This window comes from Hyperolius riggenbachi, chromosome 4 (genome assembly GCF_040937935.1).
Source record: "Hyperolius riggenbachi isolate aHypRig1 chromosome 4, aHypRig1.pri, whole genome shotgun sequence".
Classification (NCBI taxonomy): domain Eukaryota; kingdom Metazoa; phylum Chordata; class Amphibia; order Anura; family Hyperoliidae; genus Hyperolius; species Hyperolius riggenbachi.
Genome location: NC_090649.1, coordinates 128,349,596 through 128,370,327, shown reverse-complemented (window position 1 = coordinate 128,370,327; position 20,732 = coordinate 128,349,596). Strand labels below are relative to the sequence as shown.

The 20,732-nt window shown below is 43.9% G+C and overlaps 1 protein-coding gene across 1 annotated transcript in view; it reads left to right on the top strand.

Annotated features, from left to right (window-relative positions):
* ATG4B (autophagy related 4B cysteine peptidase) overlaps positions 1-20,732 on the top strand; it is a 54,860-nt gene that overhangs the window by 30,380 nt on the left and 3,748 nt on the right. The window contains exons 6-12 of the mRNA XM_068280613.1: positions 6,223-6,295; positions 6,383-6,462; positions 19,254-19,411; positions 19,896-19,974; positions 20,206-20,351; positions 20,435-20,491; positions 20,567-20,660. Of these exons, the coding sequence (XP_068136714.1) occupies positions 6,223-6,295; positions 6,383-6,462; positions 19,254-19,411; positions 19,896-19,974; positions 20,206-20,351; positions 20,435-20,491; positions 20,567-20,660 (687 nt within the window). The remainder of the gene's footprint in view (positions 1-6,222; positions 6,296-6,382; positions 6,463-19,253; positions 19,412-19,895; positions 19,975-20,205; positions 20,352-20,434; positions 20,492-20,566; positions 20,661-20,732) is intronic.

Sequence of the window (20,732 nt, the reverse complement as noted above, 5' to 3'; positions counted from 1 at the left end):
AGGGACTCCTGTTAAAATTAAAGATGTATTATCATGCAGGTCCAAATTTGTGGTGTATTGCCTGTTGTGCCCCTGTAATAGATATTACATTGGTCAAACTACTCGAGAAATGCAGACAAGGATCAAGGAGCATCTCCGCTCACTTAAATCTAAGGATAAGTCTACTAGACTAGTAACACATATGGCTCAGTGCCACGGGAGAAATGCCTACTGCCTCAGATTCTTTGCCCTAGAAAGCATATCCTTTACACACCGAGGAGGAGATAGGGAGCGAACTCTACTACAACATGAAGCTCGGTGGATAATACAAACTAATGCTCTCGGCCCTCTTGGATTGAATGATAAAAACGAATTAGCCTGCTTCTTAGAGAAATGAATTTGAATGACGCTGTATCTTTGATTTCCTGTTGTGCCTTGGCTTTGACACACTTGCGTAGCTTTACTCCTTGGTTCTGCCTTCCACTGTCTCTTGCTGGCTTTTCTCCTCCTTATATTCCACTCCTCTGTCTGTGCGCCCGCGCGGCTGAGAGTTGTATACCGTGCCGCGCGTGCGCACATGACTCTGCCTTTATGCACGTTTTTCTCCCCTTCCTTCTCTCTGCGGTTGGCTTGTAGCCCTATGTGTATCCGCTCTGTCCCTTTTCCGCCTCCCTCTCTCCCCTCTCCGTGGATTTGTTCCTAACTGTACATATACCTCTCGGTATTTGCTTTTATGTCTTATTAACCCTGACACTCTGGGTTGCGCCTGCAGGCATGCCTGCCCTTGCCTCCGCTGCCCGTGCCTCTCTAGCCCTAGGTTATACTGTGTATATATTATTATTATTATTATTATTATTTTTTATTTATATAGCGCCAACATCTTCCGTAGCGCTGTACATAGTACAAACAAATAATGGGGAACAAATATACATAAGAAATACAAGACACTGTACAGTCATGACATTGAATAGAGTAAATACAGATACATACATAGTTGATATGTAGTTGGTACATATACATATGTTAAAATTACAGCAGTATGAGAAACACTAGGAGGAGGTCCCTGCCCTTGCGAGCTTACAATCTAGAGGGTAGTGGGGAGGAAACAAAGGGGAAGGAAACACAAGGATTAGTGGGTGAGCCAGTGTGCCTTCAGTGCTGCCTATAGCAAATTATAGGCTTGTCTGAACAGGTGTGTTTTCAGAGTACGTTTGAAGGTTTCCAGACTCGTGGCATGACGAACCGGTTGAGGGAGAGAGTTCCAAAGGAAAGGGACCGCCCGTGAGAAGTCTTGGATGCGAGAGTGAGAGGAGGTGACTAGGCTGGAGGACAAAAGGGTCTCCTGTGAGGAACGGAGGGTCCGAGCGGGGAGGTATCTGGAGATTAAAGAGGAAATGTATGGAGGCGATAGCTTGTGTAGAGCTTTGTATGCAAGTGTGAGAAGTTTAAACTGGATCCTTTGGGCAACTGGTAACCAATGGAGGGATTGGCAGAGAGGGGCTGCCTCAGAGGATCTAGAAGAGAGGTGGATGAGACGGGCCGCAGAGTTTAGTAGGGATTGGAGAGGTGCCAATCTGGTTTTTGGTAGACCACAGAGTAGGGTGTTGCAGTAGTCAAGACGGGAGATGATTAGGGCATGCACAAGCATTTTAGTTGCTTCTTGTGAAAGGAAGGGACGGATTCTGGAAATGTTTTTGAGATGGAAGTAGCAGGAGGTAGTTAAAGTGTTAATATGTGGTTTTAAGGAGAGCTCAGAGTCCAGAGTTACCCCTAGGCAACGAGCTTTGGGGGTTGATGCTATTGGGGTGTTCTCTACATTGATTGTGACAGTGGGAGGTGGAACAGAGAGTGAAGGTGGAAATATTACAATCTCCGTTTTGCTCATATTGACTTTAAGGAAGCGGGATGACATAAATGTAGATACAGCGGATAGACATTTGGGGACTTTTGATAGTAGTGTGGAGAGGTCTGGGGCAGAACAATAAATTTGAGTGTCATCAGCATATAGGTGGTATTGAAACCCAAAAGAGCTTATTATCTGTCCCAGGCCATGGGTGTAAATGGAAAAGAGGAGGGGTCCGAGGACGGACCCTTGTGGTACTCCCACAGACAGTGGGCGTGGAGAGGAGTTGGTATTGGCATAGGAGACCATGAAAGAACGTCCAGACAGGTAAGAGTTGAGCCAGGAGTGTGCTAAGCCCTTGATTCCCAGTGTTGAGAGGGTTTGGAAAAGCAGGGTATGATCAACAGTGTCGAAGGCAGAGGACATATCTAGGAGTATTAGTACCGAAAATCTGCCTTTGGCTTTAGCAACTAGGAGGTCATTGGCAACCTTAGTGAGAACGGTTTCCGTAGAGTGTTGAGGGCGGAAGCCAGACTGGAAGGGGTCCAACAGGGAATTAGCAGAGAGAAAGTTAGACAACTCTGAGTAAATGTGGCGTTCCAGCAGTTTGGAGGCAAAGGGAAGGAGAGAGACTGGGCGGTAATTAGAAAGGGCAGTAGAGTCTAAAGAGGGGTTTTTGATTAGTGGCGTTATGATAGCTTGTTTAAATGAAGAAGGGAAAATGCCAGTTGAGATGGAAAGGTTAAACAGTGTTGTTAAAGCAGGAATGAGGGGGGAGGAGAGCTGGGGGATAAGATGAGAGGGAATAGGGTCTGAGGCGCATGTAGTAAGATGAGCTTTAGAGATTAGTGAAGAAAGATGCTGTTCAGTTAAGGCAGAGAAGGTTGTTAGCAGGGAGGGGGTTTGAGTGGGTGAGTGGTTATGTGGAGAGGGATAGTTAATAGTAGGGGAGCTGCCGGGCAGAGAGGAAAAAGGAAGAGGTGATTGGACCGGTGAAGAGGGTTGCTTTTGAAAGCTGTTCTGTAGCGTTTCAATTTTGCTCACAAAATATGCTGCAAAGTCCTCTGCAGACAAGTTTGTGGTTGTAGGGGGAGGCGGGGGGTGGAGAAGAGAGTTGAAGGTGTTAAAAAGTTGTTTAGGGTTATGGGATTGTGAAGAAATAAGTATAGAGAAGTATGACTGCTTTGCAAGTGAGAGAGCGTCCCTGAGCTGGAGCAGCGTGTTTTTATAGTGGGCAAAGTCATCTGCATTGGAGCTTTTCCTCCACTGCCGTTCTGCTGCCCTGGACTGTCTTTTCAGTTGTTTGATGGGTTCAGTCAGCCAGGGCTGTCTGTTGATGCGGCGGGGGCTGAAGTTGGTGAGAGGGGCGGCTGTGTTCATGGCAGCAGAGACTGTGGTGGAGTAGTAGATGGATGCTGACTCGGGGTCGGTGTAGGATGACAGGGAGCCCAGGGGTTTTAGAGAATCAGCTAGGGAGCAGAGGTCGAGGTTGCGATAATTCCTGCATAAGCGTGATGGCTGCACTACAGTAGCTGGAGGAGGCAGGGAGGGGCTGATTGTAAACGTTATGAGATTGTGATCTGAAAGGGGGAATGAAGAGTTATTAAATGTGGAAACTGGACAGAGCCGGGTAAAAACTAGGTCCAAAGTGTGGCCATCTTTGTGGGTGGAGGTTGAGGACCATTGGGAGAGGTCATAGGATGAGGTGAGTGAGAGGAATTTTGTGGTAGTGGAACATTTAGTGTCTATGGGGATGTTAAAGTCCCCAATGATGATGGAAGGAATGTCAGTGGATAGAAAGTGGAGAAGCCATGTTGAAAAGTGGTCAATGAAGGTGGAGGCTGTGCCAGGAGGACGGTAGATGACAGCAACCTGGAACTGGTGAGGGGAGTAGATGCGGACAGCATGAGCCTCAAAGGAAGAGAAAGCCAGAGAAGGTGCAGGTGCAAGCGGTGTAAAGGAGCAGTGTTCGGAAAGAAGAATTCCCACCCCACCCCCATGTTTGTCACCCGATCTAGGTGTGTGGCTAAACTTGAGGCCACCGTATGAAAGGGCAGCTGGAGACACAGTATCAGATGGGGTTAGCCATGTCTCAGTGAGCCCCAGGAAGGTGAAAGCATTAGTGATGAACAGATCATGGACGTGGGCTAGTTTGTTGACTACAGAGCGTGCATTCCAGAGAGCCCCAGATATGGGAGGGGGAGAGCTGGGAAGGCAAGGAATGGTGATCAGGTTACATCGGTTAATGTGTGCGGAGGAGTGAGGACGGTCAGTGCGGGATGTGGTATTTACCAGAGTGTAGTGCGGTCTGGGAGAGGGTCCTGGATTGGGTGATATGTCCCCAGCAGCAAGTAAGAGTAGTAGGCAGAGATGAGAGAGGTGAGGATGTGATTTGTATGTGACAGAGGGCTGTTTGAGAGATGTTGAGGAAGGTATGTGTGATTTGAGAAATAAGAATAGTTCATGAGTAGAGAGGAGAGAGGATGGTAGGAGAGAGGGAGCAATGTAGATGTTATTGCTGGCAGCGGGAGGGGTGAGTGATGTAGGTATTTTAAGTAGTGGGGCTGACAGAATAATGGCTGTAAAAATGATATTAAACATTTTGCAAGTTGGTGTGTGTATAATTAGGGAAAATAAGTGTCAGAGTTAAAGAGTGCAGGGTAGTTTGTGTGATATTATCAGGTGTATGTTGATGGTTGAAATCAGGGTAGTTCAGGGATTGATAAACATGAGCTGATGGTGGAAGTCAGGGAAACCAAAGAGAAAAGATCATACCAGTGTTAGATCAGCAGATGAGCAGCCATGGAGAGATTTGTGTTTGTTCTCATCTGGTCTCTTCTGGTTCAATTCTGGGCTAATTCGGGGTGTCTTATACACCCTTAAAGATATACCCTTTAAGCATATGCCCTGCTGACCTTTGAGATCTACTAATATAGGCCCTAACTGAGTTTGGAGTTAATAGGCAGACTGCTAACAGGTGAGGATTGGCTGGCCAATTTGTCTCACAGGGGCAGGGCTAGTCAAACATATGCAAAGGCTCTATTGAATAGGTAAGAAGTAGCAGGAAGTGGCCTAAGTTAATAATGCATACCAGTTAAAATAGAGAAATTAGCAATGCAGGATTCAAGGAGCAGATCAATCAGTCAGGAAATATTGCATAGAGTCAAATGCATACCAGTTAAAATAGAGAAATTAGCAATGCAGATGTAAGTCCCTCTAGGCTGCGTGCTCCGGCAGGAAGGAAGTGGTGAACTTGTAAGCATGGAGGAAGAGGGCGAAGCCAGCACTGCAGTTAGGGTTCTTCTATTGATCAAGGTTTAAACACTCACAGTTATGTAGTAGCCAGGTGTCATAGCAGGTAAAGTGGGCGCCAGGTCTGAGATCCCCTGCGGACGACCGTTTCGCGCTGAACGCGCTTGTTCACCGCTATGGGGAAGTTGGGGGCGGGCTGCCTATGTGCCTCTAATATAGTACGCACTCTGCTGTAAGTGCACATGTTCCTGTGCACCCTTCGGCTGGCAGGCTGGGCATTGGATGGCGCGGATGGGCGTATCTGTGGGCGTGCCCACTGTCGCCGGGGAACATGGACGCTTTCCGTCCTGTCTGCAGGGCGAGTGAGCGTCATGGAATGACATGGCAACGGGGGCGTGGCTAGCAGACGAAGGCGGAAGTGCCGCCGTGACGTGGGTATGTAACCCGCGCTGAGGCAGCCCGCCCCCAACTTCCCCATAGCGGTGAACAAGCGCGTTCAGCGCGAAACGGTCGTCCGCAGGGGATCTCAGACCTGGCGCCCACTTTACCTGCTATGACACCTGGCTACTACATAACTGTGAGTGTTTAAACCTTGATCAATAAAAGAACCCTAACTGCAGTGCTGGCTTCGCCCTCTTCCTCCATGCTTACAAGTTCACCACTTCCTTCCTGCCGGAGCACGCAGCCTAGAGGGACTTACATCTACACAGTTTGCAGCACAGCATAGCCCAGCCCAGCCTCCTGTTGCATCCCCTGTTGAGTGCTGGAACTTTACTTTCCTTTGCCTACCTTGTATTATTATGTAACCCATGTTCGTTTCTTACTTTGTACAGTGCCACAGAATATGTTGGCACTTTTTTATAAATCAATAATAATAATCACAACTGTAATTTGATCTTTCAGCTGTGTCAGCTCAGGAATCTCCTCTGCCATGGCAGAGCAGCTAATTTGTAAACACAGGATGTTAACTTTATGTCTGCTTTTGTGAAAGTTGGACACACTGCAGATGTATTGCAGTGTTTGCATCAGCTATAACAAAGAAATATTTTATTTAAAGGTTAATATGCTGTTGCGTATCTTATAGAACAGAGAGGAAGTTCGGAGTTCAGGTCCACTTTAACCAATAAACGGTGTGTTTGTTGTTGCAGCTCAAATGGGAGTGGGAGAAGGGAAATACATTGGACAGTGGTATGGCCCAAACACAGTAGCACAAGTGCTGAGGTTTGTTACACAAGCTTTCCATGGCTATATATTCCACTTTTGTGTATCTGCTGCTTGCGGAGTTAAACTCAGTTGCTCTCCTTGCAGGAAGTTGGCTGCGTTTGACCGATGGACCTCGATGGCTGTTCACATAGCTATGGATAACACAGTTGTTACTGATGAGATTAGTAAGTACAGAAAACGTTTTATTTCTTAGAAGATCATTTAAAGAGTACCAGAGATGGGGTTAGGAAAAAAAACATACATACCTGGGGCTTCCTTCAGCCCCCTTCAGGCTGATCGCTCCCTCAACAACCTCCTGCTGCCTCGTTCGTTTGCAACTGGCCCCCGGGAAGGTTCTCCAGTTGCGGCCAGATAACGCAGCCGCTGCCCAGCCACGTCTCATCACTGGGAGTGTTCTGCGTAGTACAGTGCAGGCGCAGAACGCTCCCAGCGATGGGAGTGCCCAAGCGGCAGGGCCACACATGCACAGTTGGCCCCGGACCAGAGGACTTAACGGGGTCAATTGCAGATGATCCAGGCAGTGGCAGAGGACGACGGTGAGGGAGCGATCAGCCTGAAGGGGGCTGGAGGAAGCCCCAGGTACGGTATGTATGTTTTTTATTGTTTGTTTGTTTTTTTTTCCTGCCCCATCTCAGGTTTACTTTAAAGCTTATCTAGGCTCATTGCACACACAAAAAAAAAAATAAAAAAAATAACCAACACATTTAAAGGTACCCATACACTGGCTCGAATTCCCGCCGATATTAAGCAGATTCGATCACTGTGATCAAATCTGTTGTGAAATTGATAACGCAAATGCTGACCGATTGCCATCCGACATTGGTCGATTCAGTCAATATTGTCGGCGGGTCGGGAGGGCATCGCTATCGGTTTTCAATTCAGAAACGACTGACGCAGCAATAACATCACCTGTCCGGCTGGCGTGAGTCCCCGGGTCCATGCTGTCCCTTCTTCTGGCAGACCTTCTTCTCCATATCCTCTTCACTTCCTATTGCGTCCTGTGACAAGCCAAAGTTTAAACAGTAGAGTGTCCTGTACTGTTTAAACTTCCACTTGCCACTGGACAAGACAGAAAGTCTGGAGGACGCCGAAAGTGAGACTGCGTGGATCCCGGAGACTCGCTCTTGCCGGACAGGTGATGTTGTTGCTGCTGGCTGGGGGAGCAGGAATGACCTGGGGGCGGCGAGGCAGGCAACACTGACGGTTTCCAACCAATTTCATGCTGAAATCGATTCAAATCTGTGTGCAGTGTATGGGTAGCCAGTAGATCCCTCTGTGATCAGATTAGATCAGAGAGGGATCTATCTATTGGTCGATCTGGTGGCTATCGACCAGTGAATGGCTACCCTTAGACTAGTCCACTTCTTCATGGGGGAACCTAAATGTTTCCATTATTCTTTTAAACGCACTTGTTGGCAAGAATCATTACAATCTGCCGGCCTTGTCTCCTGTCCATTATTCAGGAGGTTGGACGGAGCAACTGCTGTTCAGTAAGTGCTGTTGGAAATATCCTGAAAATCCTCCATGAGGAAATGGATTAGTTCAAATCTTGTTGGTAAGAGGTCAGAACTGTTAGGTGCCCATACACTCGTCAGATTGGCAGCAGATAGATAAGAAATGCATCTGATGATCTATCTGATGCGTTTTTAGAACATTTTTTACCAGGATAGAATTCCAATAGATTTCAGTTTGAAATCTATTGAAATTCGATCTGATGGCATTTTTTTTTGCCATCAGATTTCCATTAAGGCCAATGCAAACTGATAAGCAATCTCATCAGATCGACCTAGATTTTCCACCCTGCCAGTTCGATGGAAAACCATCGAAATCGGCCATCGATCGGTCGATTGGCCAACCAATTTGGATCGATCGGTCGGCCAGAAAATCGGCTTAGTGTATGGGCCCCTTAAGGCTGGGATAAAACTACACAATGTGGACCTTTTTGTTATACAAGAATAAAGTAACCATGTACTGCAAGATAAAGTAATCACATGCTTCCTGATAACATAATTACGTATTCATATGCCTATAGATAAAGGAATTTAGTAGTCACTTGCCTCCAGATGGAAGACTCAAGTGCCAAAGATAGGTGCCAAAGATAAAATGAGTAATTGCATGTCCTCAGATAAGAGAAGTAAGTAGTCACATGCAGCCAGATTAAAGGATTACGGGAAAGGTGGCTATACATCAGACGACTTGGCGGCCGATCGACCATCCAATTCGATTATTCTAATTGAATTGGATGAAAATCGGTGCTGCCAAGTGCATGCTGACCAACAAAGCGACCAATTTCGGGCCGGAAATTGGTCGCGCGGTCGATCGTGCATGCCGCAAGATGTCAGGCCGAAGTTTGTTGGTCGAGTGTGCGGCGGTACGGTAGTGATTTCCGGAACAAGCGACGAGATGACGAAACCCCTGGCGCAATGTATAAGTGTGCCCCCCATATGTGCAATTATACGTTACCTGTCCTGTTGCAGTCTCCGCGCGATGTCCGTAACCTCCGGGCGGCTTTCTGTACCAGCCCGCCACTGGCACATAGCGTCTGTTGTCAAATGCTATGCGGCGATGTCGGACACAGTAGCGTGTGCGAAGAGCCGCCCGGAGGTTACGGGACATCGGGCGGAGGCTGCAACAGGACAGGTAACGTATAAATGCACGCGGTGGGCACATTTATACATTGGGGGCTGCGGCGTTGCAGACTAACCTGATTCCCTGACGATTTCATGCTGTAATCAGACAGGAATTGGCCTGTAGTATATGGGCAGAATCGACAAAAAGACAAATTTTATCTCTAATCGGATTCGATTAGAGATAAATTTGTCTTTGTCGAATCTGCCCATTATCGCAAGGTCTATGGGCACCTTTAGGCAGATAGATGATAACGCAATTTGAGCAACAATAGCCTGCTAACCTACTAATCCCCTATGTCCAATGAGTACAAATGTGCCATTTTACAGCAAAGATAAGTGATGGCAGTCTATCCCTGGAATCTCTCTGCATATTTTGTATACAGTTTCTTTTGCCTCAGTTAATAAGTCATAGCCAGCATAAAAGTTTAGGAAAAGGTGAAGGGAGGGGTAAGCTCCAAGCAACACACAAAAACAATATATTCTTTTAATACCATAACTTAATTATACGATGTAGAAAAATAAAAAGTCATAGCCAGCTGCTTGCTCTGTTCTTCCCTGACAGTTTATAGGTACAGTATCTGTTCTGTACCCATTACTGTATTACATTTTTCAATCATTTTCCACTGCCTTTCTGGTCTATCCACTAAGCAGAACTGCAGTGTCTACATATTCATATTCCTTCTCCATTAGCCACACTGCGTAATCTCATAGCCAGCCTTTTTGAGTGGAACTATAAAAATACTAACAGACCATATTGAGAAATACAGCTTTAACGCCCAGAAAATAGGCAGCCAAGGTTTTTCACCTTTAAAGGGGAACTATGGTGAAATTTTTTTTTACATTTTTAAAATATGTGCAAGCATAGACAAATAAGTACGTTTTTTCCAGAGTAAAATGAGCCATAAATTACTTTTCTGCTGCCACTTACAGTAGGTAGTAGACATCTGACAGAAGTGACAGGTTTTGGACTAGTCAAGCTCTTCATAGGGGATACTCAGCACGGCTTTTATTCTTTATAAAGCTATTCCCTAAAAAGGATTTAAACAATGATGCTGGCCAGCTTCCCTGCTCACTACACAGTTTTTTGGCAGTTGGACAGAGCAACTGCCATTCACTAATGCTGCGTACACACTGGCGACTATGGTCGTTTGAAACAGCTCATTAACGATCGTTCCGCCGACAATCGGGGAAAGAACTTTACCCAACGATCATTAACATGAACGACAAAAGAACGACATCGGGAAGATGGAAATATCCAACCTGACAGATCATATCTACCGACAATCGTTGGAAAACTATAGTGTGTACAGACATCGGCCGAGAACGATCGTTACAGTGGCCAATGCGCCTGCGTTGGATTCTGCCCAGCTTCAGTACTTCCTTTGTAGCGCAGCCGTAAAGATTGTTCCATTGCCCATTTCAATTAAACTTTGTTTTCAAGTTTAACAATCATATATTTGTATCTATTGTAACTCCATGTTAGTGTTTTTTTTTTTTATTTTATATAAATATGTACGCAACATTTCCTTCTGATCGTTCTTTTCTGCGAGAACGATCGTTACAATGTGTATGATGATCGCTGCATCCCATCGTTGCATTCCAATCTTTCCAATATCGTTCGTCTGGTAACTATCGTTCCTTGCAAACGATAGTTATCGCAAGTGTGTACGTACCATAAGTACTTTTGAAAATAAATCCCTTAGAATCCCCCATGAAGAGATGGACTAGTCCAAAACCTGTCACTTCTGTCAGATTTCTACTACCTACTGTAAGTGACAGCAACATAAGAGAAAAGTAATTTATGGCTCATTTTACTCTGTAAAAAAACGTACTTCTTATTTGTATATGTTTGCACATATTTTAAATTTTTACAATTTTTCACACGTAGTGCCCCTTTAAGTATGATAAGGCAATTAATTTCAGTTAAACTGCCGCGCTCTCCACTCCTGTAATCACAAAAGACAGACTCCGCATAGGGTAATATTGTTTTAGTCCTGCTTTTCACACCATTCCACCAACTCCAAATCACTTGTGCTCTGTGCTCCCCAGGTGGTGAATCATCTGTCTCCCTCACCCCCTGTTCATAAATGCTCACCAGATTCTCTCCACCTCAGTTGTCAGGTGGGTCTCACGTATATTGCAAACACTTGCTCCCAATCCTCTCTACCTCAGCTGCCGAGCGGGTTTTATGGATATCACAAGACCTTATTCCTGCAAGGGAAAGATCTCTGCATAGGGTAGTACAGTTCAAGCTGCAGTACAGTTATATACTCCCGCCTCTATATCCACACCTGTGACAAGTGCCAGTCCACCGCAATACGTGCCAAACTGCTTACCAGATGTATCCCACCTCTTTACTGGGTGGAAACAGCGCTTTTTATTATTCCAATCACCACGATCCTCAGTAGTTTGTAAAAACCTCTTATAGGAACTTTGATTTATTTTCTCCGTTAAAATCAATCATAAAACATAAAAAGAGAAAAGGAAGCATACATAGCGTAATCCTGTTAACACTGCCTCTGTGCGCAATGTAGAATCTCACTTACGCGTTCAGAAGCACTCTGCTCGTATTAAATACAGTTGGCTGCCAATGCCCATCCGTCTGGCTCCCGGGTGTGTGTCTATCACACTTGCGTTCTCCCGTTGCCGTCGCCTCCTCCTTCAGTCGCGGGGTTTACTTGCGTGCACCTCTAACTTGACCGGCCGGTCCGTGCGCTGTCCTCACGACGTCAGACGCTTAGCTCCGCCCTACGCGCGTTTCGTCCTCACGCCAGACTCATCAGGGGCTCCGCCTCCTGACGTCTGACGTCTCTATACATAGTGCCTGCCGCCTACTGATTGGAGGGCACTACTCACTGCTTGTGGATGGGCATTGTTTACAAAGTTACGTAAAACAATATAATAAAACAATATTAAGACCTATCTATCTCTAACCACTTATATCGCTTTTGCTATATACATTTATTTTGACACAATATACATGATTCTTATTCTTAATATACTCCTAAATACACCCTCTCGTGGTCAGTGCTAGTATGATTCCTCCGTGTTCTGTTGTATCACTATGTGCGGTGTACTCATAAGCCTGTTTAGTGCTCCATCTTGTGGTTATTCTTGAACATCACAATCTCATCTGTAAATCCTATTCATTCCTTTTCTTACTAGTAAGTGTTGTCCTTATATTTAGGAATCTGTCTCTCCTTATCTTCATCGTGCTACACTTCTATTATAAACTCTAAGGTGCTCTATATTTCATTAGTGTTCTGATAAACGTTTAAAAAGTGCTAAGTGCTTAATTTATCCAAAATTGTACAACTCACTAAAGTGCTATATTGAACTGTCCCTCTGTCATTCCATATATCTTAACCTCACTTACTCCTCACAGTGCTGTGTCTGACCTATCACTCTATTTCTCCGTGTCCCATGAAATCACTTGCTCCAATTATATTCCTCATTATCTTCTTAACCCACTGCATCAATCATTAGAAATATGACAGTTTAAGTCGAACTCAATGTTCAACCCATGTGGATTCATTGTGTTTAAATTAAAAATCCATCTACCCTCAGCTTTAGAAATTTCTTTAGTGAGGTTGGACCCTCTCCATTTTTTCATATACTTCTCCAGGGCCATAAATTTCAAACCTTTTGGATTCTTGTTATGATGTATTCTAAAATGGTTAGACACGCTGTGGCTTTCCAGACCTTTTTTGATATTGTTAACATGCTCCCTTATACGTTTAAAAAGTTCTCTTGTCGTTCGTCCTATATATTCTAATCCGCAGGGGCACCACAGTATATACACTACCCCCTTCGTTTTGCAGGTAATACATTGCTGAATTTTGTGTGTTCTTCCCGTGTTTCTTGATATGATCTGTTGTCCCCTTACTCCAGTGGCTTCTCTGCAGCCTAGACAGCTTCTGCATGGGAAAAATCCCTTCTGTCCCAGCAGATCGCTTGTTGTTATCCTAGGTGGTTCTATGCAGCTTGACACTAGTGTAGATTTCAATGTCGGGGCCCTTCTATATACAAACTGAGGTTTCTGAGGTAAAACCTTTTTTAGCGTTCCATCAGCCTGAACAATATTCCAGTTTTTCCTAATTATTTTCTCCAGATTCCTATGTTGTTGGTTATAGTCCAGAATAATTGAGTACTCCTTAATGTTGGTACTTTGTCTGGCTCCCTTCTGTAGTAACTGCTGTCTAGGGAGTTTTCCCACCCGTATTCTTTCTGCTCTCAGTGTTTGTTCATTGTATCCTTTTTCCATAAATCTACCTAGGACGACTTCACTTTGTTGTAAATAATCTTCTATGTGGGTACAGTTTCGTCTGAGCCTTATAAACTGCCCTCTTGGGATGTTCTTGAGCCAGTTCTCATGATGGCAACTACCCCTGGGTATATAGCCATTCCTGTCCGTACTCTTGAAGTATGTCTTAGTCGTAAGTGTCCCTTGCTCTTTCTTAATTTGTAGATCCAAGAAATCAACCCTCTCTTTGTTGATGTTAACTGTTATCTTAATTTCTGGCCACACTTCATTCAAATTCTCACCAAATTGTCTCAATGCTTGCTCTGACCCCCTCCAGATAAAAAATATGTCATCAATAAATCTTGCCCAGAAAGTCACCTGATTATATTGCTCCATTCCCTGTATTGTCTTCTCCCACTCCCCCATATATAGGTTAGCTACACTCGGTGCGAACTTCGCTCCCATTGCGCATCCTGTCTGTTGCACATAATATGATCCATCATACCAGAAATAATTGTGGTATAAAGAATATTCCAAAAGCTTTATGATAAACTCAATTTGGGCCTCTTTCAGGGATCCGTGTTCTTCCATAACTTTTCTAATGATTCCTAGACTCTTATTGTGGGGGATAACGGTGTACAAAGAGGCCACATCGCCCGTAACCAAAAGATCCCCCTCCTGCACATCCAATTGCTCCAGGCGCTCCAGTATATGTTTGGTGTCTTTTAGTAGGTTTGGCACCTCAGCTACTCTCGGTTGTAAAAAAATATCTATATATTCCCCTAATCTCTGTGTTAGGGACCCTATACCACTGACTATAGGTCGTCCCGGTGGCTGCTCAAGATTCTTATGTATCTTGGGGTTGTAATAGATGACCGGAATCCTTGGTGTATTCGGGAGAAGATATTTAAACTCATCTGTGGTGATGATATTCTTCTTCTCCCCTTCTAGTAGTATTTGCTTCAGTGTTTCCTTATATTTGGTAGTTGGATTCCCTCTCAACAGTTTATAAGTTGAGGGGTCCTTTACAATTCTTGTCATTTCTGTCCTGTATTGCTCTTTGCTTAACACTACTAGGCCTCCCCCCTTGTCCGCTGGTTTTAATACAAGATCTTTGTTGTCAGCTAATTGTTTAATCTGTGTTTTGATCTGCTTATATCCCTGTATCTTCTTTGTTTGTATCTTCTCCATATCACTAAGGACAGCCCTTTTGAATATTTCTACCGAATTCTCCTTACTATGATCCTGCGGATTAAAAAGTGATCGATTCCTTAGGTGTGTGTGTACATACTGGGTTGGGGGATTTACTCGATTATTGGGCCCCTCTTTCCCCAAGAAATATTTTTTAATATTGAGCTTCCTTGTGTACTTCTGAATATCCAAATACGCTCCAAATTTATTAAACGATTTTGGGGGGGCATAGTTTAAACCCTTATCTAATAATTTGATTTGAGAATTTGTGAGAGGTATTCCACTGATATTGAATATTCCTGTGCCTTGTTTTTCCTCTATCTTCTCCTTTTGTTTTCTAATTCCTCCTCTGCCTCCTCTTCTATTAGTCTTTTGTTTCCTCTGCCCCATCCCTCCTCCTCCTTCTCCTGTATATAGTCCCATTCCTCCCATTGATCTATCCCTAAAAAACGTTCCCTATCCTCGTTTCTGGGCAAATGTTTGTTGATTAGGGAGGGATCTCTATCATCATTTTCTAGAGGCTGATATCGATTGTATCTGTGACTATCAGGGGGATTTCTATCCCTAAGGTGATAGTATTGAGTACCATATCTGTCCTGCTTCTGTGGATATTTGTGGATATCATTCTATCAAATGATGATAGAGATCCCTCCCTAATCAACAAACATTTGCCCAGAAACGAGGATAGGGAACGTTTTTTAGGGATAGATCAATGGGAGGAATGGGACTATATACAGGAGAAGGAGGAGGAGGGATGGGGCAGAGGAAACAAAAGACTAATAGAAGAGGAGGCAGAGGAGGAATTAGAAAACAAAAGGAGAAGATAGAGGAAAAACAAGGCACAGGAATATTCAATATCAGTGGAATACCTCTCACAAATTCTCAAATCAAATTATTAGATAAGGGTTTAAACTATGCCCCCCCAAAATCGTTTAATAAATTTGGAGCGTATTTGGATATTCAGAAGTACACAAGGAAGCTCAATATTAAAAAATATTTCTTGGGGAAAGAGGGGCCCAATAATCGAGTAAATCCCCCAACCCAGTATGTACACACACACCTAAGGAATCGATCACTTTTTAATCCGCAGGATCATAGTAAGGAGAATTCGGTAGAAATATTCAAAAGGGCTGTCCTTAGTGATATGGAGAAGATACAAACAAAGAAGATACAGGGATATAAGCAGATCAAAACACAGATTAAACAATTAGCTGACAACAAAGATCTTGTATTAAAACCAGCGGACAAGGGGGGAGGCCTAGTAGTGTTAAGCAAAGAGCAATACAGGACAGAAATGACAAGAATTGTAAAGGACCCCTCAACTTATAAACTGTTGAGAGGGAATCCAACTACCAAATATAAGGAAACACTGAAGCAAATACTACTAGAAGGGGAGAAGAAGAATATCATCACCACAGATGAGTTTAAATATCTTCTCCCGAATACACCAAGGATTCCGGTCATCTATTACAACCCCAAGATACATAAGAATCTTGAGCAGCCACCGGGACGACCTATAGTCAGTGGTATAGGGTCCCTAACACAGAGATTAGGGGAATATATAGATATTTTTTTACAACCGAGAGTAGCTGAGGTGCCAAACCTACTAAAAGACACCAAACATATACTGGAGCGCCTGGAGCAATTGGATGTGCAGGAGGGGGATCTTTTGGTTACGGGCGATGTGGCCTCTTTGTACACCGTTATCCCCCACAATAAGAGTCTAGGAATCATTAGAAAAGTTATGGAAGAACACGGATCCCTGAAAGAGGCCCAAATTGAGTTTATCATAAAGCTTTTGGAATATTCTTTATACCACAATTATTTCTGGTATGATGGATCATATTATGTGCAACAGACAGGATGCGCAATGGGAGCGAAGTTCGCACCGAGTGTAGCTAACCTATATATGGGGGAGTGGGAGAAGACAATACAGGGAATGGAGCAATATAATCAGGTGACTTTCTGGGCAAGATTTATTGATGACATATTTTTTATCTGGAGGGGGTCAGAGCAAGCATTGAGACAATTTTGTGAGAATTTGAATGAAGTGTGGCCAGAAATTAAGATAACAGTTAACATCAACAAAGAGAGGGTTGATTTCTTGGATCTACAAATTAAGAAAGAGCAAGGGACACTTACGACTAAGACATACTTCAAGAGTACGGACAGGAATGGCTATATACCCAGGGGTAGTTGCCATCATGAGAACTGGCTCAAGAACATCCCAAGAGGGCAGTTTATAAGGCTCAGACGAAACTGTACCCACATAGAAGATTATTTACAACAAAGTGAAGTCGTCCTAGGTAGATTTATGGAAAAAGGATACAATGAACAAACACTGAGAGCAGAAAGAATACGGGTGGGAAAACTCCCTAGACAGCAGTTACTACAGAAGGGAGCCAGACAAAGTACCAACATTAAGGAGTACTCAATTATTCTGGACTATAACCAACAACATAGGGATCTGGAGAAAATAATTAGGAAAAACTGGAATATTGTTCAGGCTGATGGAACGCTAAAAAAGGTTTTACCTCAGAAACCTCAGTTTGTATATAGAAGGGCCCCGACATTGAAATCTACACTAGTGTCAAGCTGCATAGAACCACCTAGGATAACAACAAGCGATCTGCTGGGACAGAAGGGATTTTTCCCATGCAGAAGCTGTCTAGGCTGCAGAGAAGCCACTGGAGTAAGGGGACAACAGATCATATCAAGAAACACGGGAAGAACACACAAAATTCAGCAATGTATTACCTGCAAAACGAAGGGGGTAGTGTATATACTGTGGTGCCCCTGCGGATTAGAATATATAGGACGAACGACAAGAGAACTTTTTAAACGTATAAGGGAGCATGTTAACAATATCAAAAAAGGTCTGGAAAGCCACAGCGTGTCTAACCATTTTAGAATACATCATAACAAGAATCCAAAAGGTTTGAAATTTATGGCCCTGGAGAAGTATATGAAAAAATGGAGAGGGTCCAACCTCACTAAAGAAATTTCTAAAGCTGAGGGTAGATGGATTTTTAATTTAAACACAATGAATCCACATGGGTTGAACATTGAGTTCGACTTAAACTGTCATATTTCTAATGATTGATGCAGTGGGTTAAGAAGATAATGAGGAATATAATTGGAGCAAGTGATTTCATGGGACACGGAGAAATAGAGTGATAGGTCAGACACAGCACTGTGAGGAGTAAGTGAGGTTAAGATATATGGAATGACAGAGGGACAGTTCAATATAGCACTTTAGTGAGTTGTACAATTTTGGATAAATTAAGCACTTAGCACTTTTTAAACGTTTATCAGAACACTAATGAAATATAGAGCACCTTAGAGTTTATAATAGAAGTGTAGCACGATGAAGATAAGGAGAGACAGATTCCTAAATATAAGGACAACACTTACTAGTAAGAAAAGGAATGAATAGGATTTACAGATGAGATTGTGATGTTCAAGAATAACCACAAGATGGAGCACTAAACAGGCTTATGAGTACACCGCACATAGTGATACAACAGAACACGGAGGAATCATACTAGCACTGACCACGAGAGGGTGTATTTAGGAGTATATTAAGAATAAGAATCATGTATATTGTGTCAAAATAAATGTATATAGCAAAAGCGATATAAGTGGTTAGAGATAGATAGGTCTTAATATTGTTTTATTATATTGTTTTACGTAACTTTGTAAACAATGCCCATCCACAAGCAGTGAGTAGTGCCCTCCAATCAGTAGGCGGCAGGCACTATGTATAGAGACGTCAGACGTCAGGAGGCGGAGCCCCTGATGAGTCTGGCGTGAGGACGAAACGCGCGTAGGGCGGAGCTAAGCGTCTGACGTCGTGAGGACAGCGCACGGACCGGCCGGTCAAGTTAGAGGTGCACGCAAGTAAACCCCGCGACTGAAGGAGGAGGCGACGGCAACGGGAGAACGCAAGTGTGATAGACACACACCCGGGAGCCAGACGGATGGGCATTGGCAGCCAACTGTATTTAATACGAGCAGAGTGCTTCTGAACGCGTAAGTGAGATTCTACATTGCGCACAGAGGCAGTGTTAACAGGATTACGCTATGTATGCTTCCTTTTCTCTTTTTATGTTTTATGATTGATTTTAACGGAGAAAATAAATCAAAGTTCCTATAAGAGGTTTTTACAAACTACTGAGGATCGTGGTGATTGGAATAATAAAAAGCGCTGTTTCCACCCAGTAAAGAGGTGGGATACATCTGGTAAGCAGTTTGGCACGTATTGCGGTGGACTGGCACTTGTCACAGGTGTGGATATAGAGGCGGGAGTATATAACTGTACTGCAGCTTGAACTGTACTACCCTATGCAGAGATCTTTCCCTTGCAGGAATAAGGTCTTGTGATATCCATAAAACCCGCTCGGCAGCTGAGGTAGAGAGGATTGGGAGCAAGTGTTTGCAATATACGTGAGACCCACCTGACAACTGAGGTGGAGAGAATCTGGTGAGCATTTATGAACAGGGGGTGAGGGAGACAGATGATTCACCACCTGGGGAGCACAGAGCACAAGTGATTTGGAGTTGGTGGAATGGTGTGAAAAGCAGGACTAAAACAATATTACCCTATGCGGAGTCTGTCTTTTGTGATTACAGGAGTGGAGAGCGCGGCAGTTTAACTGAAATTTGTTATCCAAGAACTGGACTTTCTGCAGGCGAACCCATCTTTGATTGTTGACTGTATGAAGTGGTAATCAGTGTATGAACTTTGGCGCAGTGTTTCTCTGAATAGATGATAAGGCAATTAGCAGTACATTCTACTGTAAACCAGCTGTATCATCATAAAGCGATTTGGTTCCCTTGAGTAACTGATCTTTATAGCTGTCAGTAACTGTGCTGACTTTGTTTTGTACAGGAAGACTGTGTAGAACAGGAAGCTGTGAGGCTGAACCGCTGTGCAATGGTCACGCTGGAGCCTGTGACTCAGATTTGCTGTGGAAACCTCTTGTTTTACTCATACCACTCCGACTGGGCCTAAGCGAGATCAATGCAGCCTACATCGAAACGCTGAAGGTATTACTCTTACTGTGTGTGAGATCAGTCATGCTTCTAATGCATATTGTACCTAAAAAGGTAACTACAGCAAGACCCTTGTTATCCAGAACTCAGGAAACGGAGTCTCAACTAACCACCATGCCTGAGGGGGATAATGGAGGCTGTATTTTAGCAATATGCAGAGCTTTTCAGAAGCAACGTACCCATCCTCTGGGCTTCCCTGTATCTATGTACGAGTCCTGGCATGTCATGTGATCCACGGTGGGTCACATGACGGGACTCGTACACAGAGGATGCTGAAAAGCCACTGGGAGCTACAGGAAGTGATGAAGATGGCACCCCGGGGAATCAGTAAGTCGTTTGTCCTATTTTCGGCCACATATCCAGCATCAGGCAATCCTTCTCCTGTGCCGGATATCAGGGGTCTTGCTGTACTGTATTTTCCTATTGTAATGGTAAAATTTAGTGTTAATATTTTATTTCCTTATCTATTATTACACAGCACTGCTTCATGCTACCACAGTCTTTAGGTGTCATCGGAGGTCGTCCCAACAGTGCTCATTATTTCATAGGGTATGTAGGTAGGTATTACTTGAAATCATCCATTTTTATCCAGTTAGGTGAGCGCAGTAATGGGTGAAGTGTTACTGCTGGAGTTCTAATCATAAGGGCTTTTCCTTACATTTCTGATTAATGCATTACAGATGTTTTTTTTAGATATTAATATGGTCTTGAGTATTTGGTACACTTTGTTATTTTGACCTTGCTAAATGTGATCATATATTAATTGCACTGATGATTTGATGTTGCAGGAGAGGAGTTGATTTATCTGGATCCTCATACTACTCAGGTTACCGTGGAGCCCAGTGACAGTGGGAATATAGCAGACGACAGCTTCCACTGTCAGCATCCTCCATGCAGAATGCATGTGTCTGATATTGACCCCTCCATTGCAGTGGTGAGTATAACGTACATTTAGTTCACACAGGGACACTAGTATGCTCCGTGCGAACACCGACCACATCTTTCTCAATTTCCTAGGGATTCTTCTGCAACTCTGAGGAGGATTTTAACGATTGGTGTCAACAAATTAGAAAGGTGGGTACTACAGCAGCTGTACGTCTGTGCATAACAAAGGTTCTCATCATTATAACACTGTTTGTTTGCCTCTAGTTATCTCTTACTAGTGGAGCCTTACCTATGTTTGAGGTGGTAGATCACTTGCCTCTTCACTTATCCAATCCAGATGTACTTAACCTTACACCAGGTAAGCATGCTTTTAACTTGAAGGAAATGTGCGTTGAGGGTAACACGGTAGCTGGCAGTGATGTTTTCTTGA